Source organism: Nannospalax galili, unplaced genomic scaffold, assembly GCF_000622305.1.
Source record: "Nannospalax galili isolate Female #2095 unplaced genomic scaffold, S.galili_v1.0 scaffold751, whole genome shotgun sequence".
NCBI classification, from domain to species: domain Eukaryota; kingdom Metazoa; phylum Chordata; class Mammalia; order Rodentia; family Spalacidae; genus Nannospalax; species Nannospalax galili.
This window is the reverse complement of record NW_008331125.1, coordinates 1065061-1076548: the sequence shown is the minus strand read 5'-3', so window position 1 is coordinate 1076548 and position 11488 is coordinate 1065061. Positions and strand designations below refer to the sequence as shown.

General features: G+C 42.6%; 1 protein-coding gene across 2 annotated transcripts in view; it reads left to right on the top strand.

Annotated features, from left to right (window-relative positions):
• Positions 1-9782: 9782 nt before the first annotated feature.
• The window catches only part of Rgs7bp (regulator of G protein signaling 7 binding protein), a 176225-nt gene continuing 174519 nt past the window's right edge, over positions 9783-11488 (top strand). The window contains exon 1 of one of the 2 annotated variants that reach the window (XM_008856262.2): positions 9783-11459. In XM_008856262.2, coding sequence (XP_008854484.1) covers positions 11295-11459 — 165 coding nt within the window. In that variant the 5' untranslated portion in view covers positions 9783-11294. The remainder of the gene's footprint in view (positions 11460-11488) is intronic. The other variant, XM_008856256.3, reaches the window with a different exon arrangement.

The window sequence follows — 11488 nt, the reverse complement described above, 5'->3', positions numbered from 1 at the left end:
TGAAATTTGCAAGTAAATGGATGGAGCTAGAGAGCGTTATACTAAGTGAAATAACACAAACGCAGAAAAGCAAGTGATGTATGTTCTCCCTCATTTGTGGATTGTAGCACCAATCCCTTATATGTGAGTATGTAAACTCTGATGTAACACCAGGAACCAGGGAAAGGGAAAGGATAGATGGAGGTAAAGGAAAAGAAACATCCTGAAAGGGGAATAGTAGGGAACAGATGTTACCTGAGGGAGGTGGGAAAAAAATGGGATTAATCAGCAGGGAGGAGAGGAGGGAGGGGCATGCAAGGGACCGTAGTGTAGGGGATTGAGGGGAAGTCAGGAAACGAAATATGGCAGGAATTGGGAGGTATTGAGAAGAGGGTGGAGATGATGGGGGCACTGTGACTAGGAAGGGAGGGAGGAGGGAAGCTGGAGGCTGGATGGGAGATAAAAGAGTATAGATGAGTGAATCTTGGGGTGCTAGGAAACCTAAAGGGAAAAGTGATGCCCTAGAAACCCTATGAGAAATGCACATAGAGTGTCTGAACATTAATGCATATGTATACCTTGCTGTTTGGCAAGGAATTCAGTGCCAGATAGAAGAGACCTCCCTTAGAGTGACAAGCATGCCATACAGCACTCATCAAAGAAGCTTCTTTTTGCAACAGATGGAGGCTACTGCAGAGTTGCACATCTGGTCAGACACAGAGAACATATGTCTGGGAGATGCCCAGTACCAGGTGACACATCTGCAGTCAAATCTCTACAACTAAACCTCATGGAACATAGTGGAATGAAGGGTAAAGAGGCTAATGCACCTCTCAACTCTCACCAGTGAGGCTTCCATGTACATCAGAGTGTGATGCACACACAGCTGGCCAAGTTTTGGAGAATAAGAGTCTGTAGAGTGTAGGACAGGATTCTTATATGGAACCTCACCCACCTATGGCTCAGGGACAATTGTGGAACAGGAGGCAGAAAGATTGTAAAAGCCAGGGCTGTTCATGAACACAGGGAGGTGGAGGCCTCCAGGCCATTGGAGGCTATGGCGGTGATGGTGTCAAGCATGGGACCCATGTCAGCTCAATTAAACAAGGGCCCAAAGGGGAGGTGAGAAATAGGTAGTGGGCCAGCACTAGATTGAGAACTATTTGAGATTGATTGCTGCTGGGTGAGGGAGAATGTGATTTACATATGACCACTGGATGGGCTGAGTCCACGCCAGTGGGCTCATTTACACTGAAGGACATTTGGCTACAAACACCTTAATGAATAAAATAGGACTCAGCATGTATGGCAGAGTACATATGGTTGGGGGGGGCATGGATGCGGGAGGGGGTCTGGATGTGAGTGGGAAATGTATGAAATTTTAAAAGCTCGATTTTTAAAAAGTGGGGGAAAAAAAAGACCCCAAAAGGGGGGTGGGGGAGTATCATTTTTGATCTCTGAAAAAAAAAATCAAAACCAGGAATCAGAGTTTCTTTTCAGTGGCTCTTGCTCTGCCCCTCCTTGCCTCGTGCTTGAGGTCCTTGCCTACTTCTTGAGCTTCACCTCACACCTTGCTTATAATTAAGCTTTTGCTCCTTGTATTGGTTAAAAATACACAACTTTCTATTGAATGTTTCTATTGCAAATGTGTGAATGTTTCTATTGAAAATCAGTTTTCCTAAATCCTGTTGTTCTTTGATACCTCTGAGAGGGCACACAGTTCACTGGTTGAAAGTCATTCTGTCCTTTGCTTCTGGAACCCAACACATACTGCACTATTCCTGTTCCTAAGCCCCTTCCCCACATGTCTCTGCTGACTTCACCTTAATCCACCCTTTATTTGTGAAAGTGCACCAGGGCTTAGACTGCCATCTTACCCTTACTTACTCCTTTCTTGTTACACAATCATTCTCAAGGCTTTATTGACAATTTTTAACTTCTGACTTCTAAATATAAATTTTTATCTCATTTCAATGCTTTAATTCTATCAGAAAAGCTGTTTTTAAAATATTTCTCAGATTAGGCAATTAGAAATCACCTTTCTTCCTTTTCTTTTTTTCTTTCTTTTTCTTTTTTCCTTCTTTTGTAATACTAGGAATTGAAGCTACTAGGATTTCATGCATATTAGACAACCGCTCTATCACTGAGCAGTGTCTCCAATCCTCTTTTCACTTCATAGTTGAAGACATCACTAAGTTGCCCAGACCTTGAATTCACTCTGTAGTCCAGGATGGCCTTCTTGAACTTATAATCCTCCTGCCTCCATCTCACAAGTCTCTGGATCACAGACCTAAGTCACGAGGTCCACCTTTGAACTCATTTTTCACACTTTTCTCTTATTACTGTTGGCCTATACTGTAAGTAATTTAGAAGCCTACTCTTTTGAAAGTAGACTACATCTACTCATGACTGTTTGTGAGCAGGAGTCTTAGGATATACGAGCTGCAAAGGTTTGGTTTGTTTTGTTTGTTTGCTTGCTTGCTTTGAGTGTGTGTGTGCATGTGTGTGCGTGTGCATGTGTATGTGCATGCGTGCGTGTGTGTGAACATTACCACATATCAGTCCATAGGGAGTCTCTGCTAAAAGGACCCAAAGCAACCTTAGAAAGAGAAATTGGAAGGCTGAGCAATAAGGACATAGCAGAGAAATAGGAAGGTCAGATTGGAGTACATTTAAAAGCATAATGACATCAAACTAGCCAGTGTATGAGAAAACAAGTACTTTCATAAACAGCCAACACACATGTAATTTGGTACAGCCACTTTGGAAAGAAATTCCAGACTATCTTTAAAATGTGAATTCAGGCTGAGGATGTGGTCTGTGATAAAAAGCAGTGCTTGTCTTGTATATGCAAGACCCTGGGTTCCTTCCCTAGAACTTCAGAATAAAAATAAAATGAATAAATATTAAAATGTAAATATACCTACGCCACAATGATCAGTTTCCCTTTTTCCTATGTCCTTCTTAAGAATTATATATAATTTTGTATAAAGAACATACTGTTGAGAATTTCATTGAAGTATTGTTATTAGCTTAAACACTAGAAATAATCTAAATATTCCAAGAGGGCAAATGGTTTAGTAAATCAAATCTATTATTCTAGAATATTATACAGAATTATAAGATGGAGGTGGATGTGTGCTAATACAAATTTCTCTTTGAAGACATACAGTTGAGTAGAAAGCAGAAAGGCATGCCTGGAGAATGGCAAAAGACAAATTATCTCTAAACCTACACATACACAAACACCGCCAAACACAGTAAGAGTTTCTCAGGAAGATGTATGTATACAACTGCCTATTAGAAGATGTAGAAGAGTTATACAGCAAACTTATAAGACGACTGAGGCTAGGGTGCTAAGTACTTTACCTTATCTGCAGTATGACTGTGTGTGTGTGTGTGTGTGTGTGTGTGAGAGAGAGAGAGAGAGAGAGAGAGAGAGAGAGAGAGAGAGTAAAGAACCAAAGGATGAAGCATGGGTAGGAAATGAAATGACTAGACTGAAACTGTGCCAGGGTACTCAAGAGCCAAAGGACAATTAAGGTGCAGGCTCTTCAGACAGCCTGTCCTCTACAGCCTTGCTCCAGTGTGTTTCAGCATACTTGGCAGACCCAGAAGTGTCTTTAGAGGAAGCAAATTTTGCTGGAAGAATGGCTATTCCAGACAGGGTTAGTGAGGCCAGCAGAAGGAAACAGGGTCAGCAAAGTAGTGGCTGGCAAGTGATTAGTAGGTGTGGTGCAGACAAGGTTTGGGCCAAGCTGTGGTTGGCTAGAAAAATGTCTAGTCAAATGGACTGGAGGCTTCAACAGAATCCAGAGATAAAACAGCCTGGAGAAGCTGATCTATCCCGGTAATTTTCAATGGGAAAGGCCCTATAGAACCAGAGCTAGATGCAAAGTTCAGAAATAATTGTCAATGAATCTTGTTATTTTCATGAGAGACTGAAATGCCTGCTGCCTATTACCTTGGATATTTCCTGTTGTGAAATAACTGTCCAACCTTAAAACTCTTATATTTCCTTCCTGATCTTATTAACACAGCCAGGTTTCTCCTCCATTTGTGTTATTATAACAGCTTAATAAATGACTTCACTATCACTTTTTTTCTGATGCATGATATTTATCACTGCCAAATTAATTTTCTTAAAACATCACTTGCCTCTTATTAATTCACTTAGTCAAAAAATATGGCAATGGTCCTCTTTCACTGGTGATTTCTCGCAACTCAGAGCCAGGATCAAAGTGTTCTGATCTAAGATCTCTATTGTGACTACCTCCCATCAGCTCCTGTCTATGCACAAGTCCTGACATTGATTCCTCAGCACTCTAGAGCTCAGCTTTCTACAGAGGTGTAAGAAGTCAGTGGTAGAAGACACATTAGTCCTTTGGGTATATTCATTTCGCATTGCGGCCTCAAATCATGTATGCTTTTGTCATCCAAAGAAAATCATCACATTTCCTCTGCTGATCTCATACCAAACTCCTTTCTCTCCTAAATCAAAGGAACCAGACCAATTCCCCACTCCAGGGGTCTCCTCTGCAGGACTTTCACATGACCTTCTCGTCCTGATTTTCACTGCAGGTTGTCTTTGCCCTCCAGACTCTGTTAGCTGATCCGTATAAAGTTTTCCTACACTGCTCACCTCTCCAGATTCTGCTTATATTGTAATAAGTATTTCAGGTTGCATCTCTATTAGAGAGTCTTTTCTAATTACTTCATCTGTGGAAATGATGAACGTACTCTAGAAAAATGGCTTTTACCTAATCTTGCAACCAAAAAGTTAATCTTACATTTTGAGACCATTTAACACTATCTCAGCTTGCTTATAATGTAAAACAAATTTGTGGTTTGTGCTTCTCTTGTAACCTAAACATACGGTGTTAATCCCGCATGACCCTTCCTTGCACTTGACCCAGAGAACACGTGTACGTGTATGTGTACGTGCATGTGTGTGTGTGTGTGTGTGCTATGTATTTAGCATATCACACACTGCAAGCAGTGGGTATTTACTGGAAGCAGTGAGATAGTTATCCCATTTCTGTTGCAAACAATAGGTGAGATTAAATTGATAACATCCTTGTCTGTGCTATTCTAGGTAAGAAAGCACAAAATCCTGAGAAGATAAGGCTCCACTTTTCCTTCCCTATCTTATGCTGAATATACTGTTTCAGTTAAAAAAAAAAAAAAAAAAGCAAGGCTTTGGGTCAAGTGCAGTTATGGGAGAAATCTGAAGAAACAGGGTCTAAGAGCAGCTCCATTCCCTCTTTGATAGAATGGATAATGAATAGAAGAATCAGGCTGTTTTTCTTCAGGCACTACTGTAATGTAGCATCCTATACTGTTTCATTCATCCACAGAGATCTATCCCATTTCTAAATGTTTACCTAATATAAATACAATGTAGTATTTATATGCAACAGAAAGTAACATGATTATATATTTTATTGTTCTTCATGGTTTTGTGAACCTGTTTCATGTTTCAAATATAAGTACCTTAGAAGGAAGAATTCTGTCTTGCTCTTATTTTAGCTTCTCTTGTGTTTAGCACAGTAACTTGCTGACAGTAACTAGTCAGTAAGCATTACATAATGGATTAATTTGATGTATCCCATACCTTTAAATTCTTTAGATATTATATTAGTCAGGACTTTTTTGATTGCACATGGTAATACTCCAAATCAATCTGACTTGATTTAAAGTAACTTTTTTTCACCTAGCTGAAGTTGTAGGTGTAGTTTGACTTAGGCAGAACTGGATCTACACACTTAGATAATATTAATAGCAATACATCTTTGTCCAGCTCTCCATTTTGCTCCTCTGGGTTAGATATAAGGAATTTTGTGACCATGAACTACAAAGGCAGAAACTGCAGGCTTTCATCTCAGCAGCCTGCCAGTCCAACAGGAAGTTGAAACACCAAAGCTGCCACATGTAGGCCCCAAATGGGACTTTTTAAGACTTATTTTTATGTTTACTTATGTGTATATATGCGCTTCTGTGTGTGGGTATGTGCAATGTGAGTGCAGGTACCCATGGAGTCCAGAAAAGGATGCCATATCCCTTAGAGTTGGAGTTACAAGCAGTTGTGAGCTGCCCAAAGTGGGTACTGGAAACCAAACTCAGGTCCTCTGCAAGAGCAGTATGTACTCTTAACAACTGAGCCACCTCTCCAGCACTGGTCCCCAAATGGCTTTAAAATAGCAGTTTCATAGCTTTTAACCTAAAGTTCCAGAATTGGTCTCAATACAAAGTTCATTGGTCCAGCTTAAATCTCATACCATCATTAAACCAATCACTGTGACCACTGGAATGCAGCATTCTTATTGGTGAAACCTGAGTTATGGGCCCACATGCAAAGCCATGTGGGAAAATTAAAAGAAGACAGATTTCTCAATGGGAACTTAAGGTTCTATTATCAGAGAGGAGGAAGTAACAACTGAACCAATGAGTGAAACACTGCATGTTCTTGATGTGATACGCCAAACATGGAAAATTACCGTAAAAGTAATAAAAGAAACTTCAGGGATCCTCACTTGCATAGGCTTCTTCTGAAACCATGTGTATAATTTTGTATTTAAATTGTATAGTTCTGTTTTCTTTAAAAAGGGGGAGTAGGGATCCCTAAACTCTAAAAGTTTCAAGATGAACGAACCTGTATCTACCCTATCAAAAAATTATAAAATTAGTAAATAAATATTCCAAATATGTTGCATTTCTTGGTTTTAGTAGAATTAAATCCTTTATTATATGTTATTCATTAAATTTCTGATAATAACTTAATATCATTTCTTTGGAAACTACCAAAAAGAACTTTAATCTTCCCAGCCTCTAGAATGCAACATCTCAATGCATTTTGCTCTGCCTCTATCACAGACCAGTCAGATAAGAAAACTTTCCATTTCACTTCCTTGATTGTACTTCCTTTGACTTCAAGACACTGGCTCCAGTGTCTCCTTCCACCAAAGGCCAGACCGTTTCATGCCTATATCCTTCTGTGGTTCTGCAAAGCACCAATTAGAAGAAATGTACCAATTTCTCATATTCACTCTAAACTGATATCTCTGACATTCTTTTTTTGTTAATCCCAAATCAAAATGAATTATCTTGAGTTACCATAGAGAAAACATGTAATATAAAATATATCTTATATTGAGGTGAATTTAGGGTGTGACTTTTGTCAAAGCCTTGTGACCTGTAGGGAACCCATCATCAGAGATGTGCCAAAATTGGGTTTGGATAACTAGAAAATGTGCCCATGTTCCTGAGCTTTCCACTGCACTATATCCTTCTGCTTAGCAGTCAGACAGCCCCAGGAATGTAAATTCATACTGTTTTGAGTGGGGGAAGGTGAGGGAACTAAGCCTGTCTGCTGCTATTCTGATTACAGCATTTGTCACTGGGAGAGACAGCTCTGGAATTGATGCTATTTTCCTCTTCTTTCATGAAAACGGCTTGGACTATGTATTAGGGAAAGGCAATGGGCTCCTACAAGTGACAATTTCTGCTTAATCCCCAGCAGGTGTGCAAATCGGTACTTCAAATATGGTACTGCGTTTTACCCATTTATTCTTCATTTTCTCCCTTTCCCACCTCCTACATGGAAACGGGGTAGTGTAATTGTGTTCTTTTTTCTTAATTTGTTGAAAATGTCTCTAGGAGTGGGGAGGGGGAACCAGATGGTTGTAGCTGGAGTAGAAACTTACTACTGAGGAGCTTTGAGATCTCAAATATGGTGGAAAGCACTGTTTTCTTGCAGAGGAAGGAGGTGAAATAACAGAAGAGTTGCACAAGATTTCCAGAAGACTGAGTCCCAATGACCTGCTCTCTGTTCTCTCTCCACATACCTGCAAAAGGCAGTCCCTGCTCCTTTCATTCTCCCAAGTCATGTCAACTACGGGCTACAGTAGATTCTCCTGAAAGTTGAAGGTGGAGGAGGTAGGGAATAAACTAATGATAACGAGTGGGGTTTACTTCAAGAATGTATGAGTATCATCCAGGTCTTTTTAGAGTTCCTTAGTCCTCTGTTGCCTTTCTCCTTACCAAGCTCACAACCTTACCACCCACCAAACCCCAAGGACATGATATATCTATTCCTAAGCTTTCTTCCTTCCACACATGAAGCAAAGAGCAAACTGAAACTTCAGAAAAGAGAAAGCATCCAGGGGCTAGCCAAAGTTTAGCTTCTTATCTTATAGTTGGGAAGAGACAGTCAACAAGAGAGTTCTTTCGGACTGGTCTATCTAGAAGGAAGCTGTGCTGGGTAGCTTTAGTGTCAACTTGACACACCTGGGTTGAGGGAGCCTCAACTGAGGAATTGTCTTCATTGGACTGGCCTGTGGCCGTGTCTGTGGAGCACCTTCTTGATTGTTGACTGATGTGGGAGGGCCTAGCCCACTGTGGGTGGTGCCATCCCTGGGAAGGTGGGCCTGTGTTACTTAAGAAAGCAGGCTGAGCAGGGGCCAGGGGAGCAAGCCAGTAAGCAGCATTCCTCCATGGCCTGTGCTCCAGCTCCTGCCTCCAGGTTCCTGCCCTGAGTTCCTACCTTCCCTGATGAACCGTGACCCAGGAGATGTAAGCCAAATAAACCCTCTCCTTCCCAGGTTAGTATTGGTCAGAATATTTTGTCACAGCAATGAAGAAACAAACTAGGACAGAAATGATACACAAAAGAGGGAAGGGGGGACTGGTGCCTCCCTCTCTAGTCTCTGATGAAGAAAACTGCCTTCTGTAGAATAATATGCAAATGCACCTGGGTATTCATTCAGATATCCACCTGTTAGGTTTTAGTTTGCCTCAAACCATGATGTCTTTTCCAGCATCACTCCATCCCTCTGAAACTAATGAAGCATCCTGCTATTCAATTCATTTTGTCACTAAGTACCTGGAATTTACCTCAGACTCAACAGATGTAAGAGCTTAGTCCCACAAATCTGTTCTCCCTTTAGAGGCCCTTAGAAAGTTGGTCAATACGGTGCCTACTCTTTTGTCCGAGGAGGCTATAAATTCAGAGATTCTCACAAATCTCCCTCTTAGGTTTGAAGTTTTGCTACAAGGATTCACAGAACTCAGGATTTTGGCAGGTTTTTTTTTTTTTTTTTTTCAGGATTTTATTCAGTTATTACTTTTTTTTTTTTTTTTAAATCCAGGAACAGTCAAATAGAAAAGAATCACATTTGTGGCCAGCAAGTTGGCTCAGCAGGTAAAGATACCAGCTACCATGCCTGACAACCTGAGTACTATCTCTAGTAGAAGGAGAGAATGAACTGACTCCTGCAAGTTGTCCTCCAATGTCCACATGCTGTACTCACAAGTTCCCATCCCAACGCGACACAATAAATAAATAAATAAATAAATAAATAAATAAATAATAAAAAAGTCATTTTTAATTAGAGGAAAGACCCAGGACAAGGTATCAGGTGGGGGTGCTGCTCTATGTCCTTGCTAGGTATGTTATCTTCTCAGCACCTAGATATCTTCCCCAATCTTCAAGCTCCCCCAGTGCCATCCTGAGTGAGGGGTTTCTATTCAGGTTTCTTTATGCAGATATGATTGAGTAAAGTAGTGGTCATTGATGAAGAACTCAGCCCCTTTCCCTTCCCTGGGAGGATCAGGCCTGAAAGTTCCAAACTGCTAACTAAGTTTGGTCATCTGGCAACAAGATATTCCCACCATCATTACACTCAGGCAATCCAAGGGTTCTAGGAGCTCTGTCAGGATAAAAAGACAAAGGGCAAATACGTTTTTTCATTATAGCACACCACCTCCATCTATTTATCTGACTATTATAAAGAAATCTAGAGTTTCTCCCAACCCCCCTTATGGTGTTTAATCCCTGGCTATTTTTGGCGTGTGCACCAGATCACCTAAGACAATGGCCAGAGACCTCTGATTTGTTCACAGATTGTTCAGGACATGACTAGTTCTCCTGGAAACTAGTTTATCTCTCTTTTCCTGGTAGCAAGCATTCAGGGCATTACAATTGAATGACCTCATCATTCTTTCTTCTTTCCAGGAGGACTTTACAAAGTTGGAGGTCAGGGTGAACCTACCAGCAGAGGACCTGACCCCAACCCCTTTCTGCATGCATCCACACCTCTTCCCAGGTCACTTCCATAGGCATCTGACTTGCTGACCTCCCATAAAGGAGAAAGGGCCATTTTGAGTGTCTGGGGAGGTCTACTGGCTCTTGCTTCAAGTCTCTACAGATAAACTTGGAGATAAACTAGAGTCTGGGTTCCCAGACTCTACAACCCAACCAGTTGAAGTGGGGTGGGGATGAGGATCAACTTAAGTGAATACCTCTGTACTTTCTCCTTACTGCCCCTCCCAGGAACAGACAAAACAAAACAAGTCTAGGAAGCAAGTCTTTCCTTGAGTGATGTCAGGAGATCTTCCTTTGGAAGCAAAAACCTCACTTCCTCCTATGGACCCTGAAAGTCTCCTCTCAGAAGATGAGGGCCTCAAGCCCGCATTGGTTTACTTGAAATCTGTGTTTAGGTCCCAGCATGTGGCAATATGCTCCACTCTGATGACACTTTTCGTTTCTAATAATAGAGCAGATGAAGTAATATTGCAATTGATGTTCCCGGGAATTTGATTGGATAAGTACATAAACTGTGGCGGGGGAAGGAGGTTGTATGGACGGATCACATTAGTATTCCTGTCCTATCAATGTGCCGGGCCGCGACCAACGTCAGCCGGACCGACTCCGTAAGTCTGCCAGTCCCGCCACGGATTCATCTGCGACCCTTAAACAGACCAGCGGGTAGAGACTGGGATCAAAGCAGCTGATTACAGCCTATTACAGCCTATTGCTGTACGGCCTGGAGACCGTAGAGGGAGAGGAAAGGGGAACTGCACGCCGCTGCGGGAAGACACTGAAGCAAGAGCGACACCCCCTACCGCCCCGCACCTTGCAGCGCAGGCTTTGAAAGCTGCTCCCCCATCTGAATGGAAACTCGGAACCGCCCGGCAGCGCGTTCCTTCTCCCTCAGTTTTGCAATCCATGCGGAGAGGAAGGCGGTGCGAGCCGGCTGCAGCATCCAGCTCCCGGGACAGGGCCGGCGATGCTGCTGAGCAGAACTTGATTGCTCCTCTTCCTCGCTGCTAGTGGAAGCGATGCACCGCACAGCCAGCTCTTCCCCGGCTCTCCTTCAAGCTGAAGGTTACCCACCCGCTCAGCCAGCCCCAACCTTGTGAGCCGCGCGCGTCGGGTCCCGGCTCCCGCTGCTTGGCGGCGGCGTGCAGGGCAACCAACTGGCCGCCCGCGCCGGGGCGCACTGCACCAGCAGCTTCGGCTTGGTGGATGTGTATGCATGAGTTCTGCACCGAATGGGCGCAAAAAGCGCCCCAGCCGGTCCACCCGCTCCTCGATCTTCCAGATCAGCAAGCCTCCGCTGCAGAGCGGGGATTGGGAGCGCAGGGGCAGTGGCTCCGAAAGCGCCCACAAAACCCAAAGAGCCCTGGACGACTGCAAGATGGTGGGTGAAAACTGTGTCTTCTTTTTTTT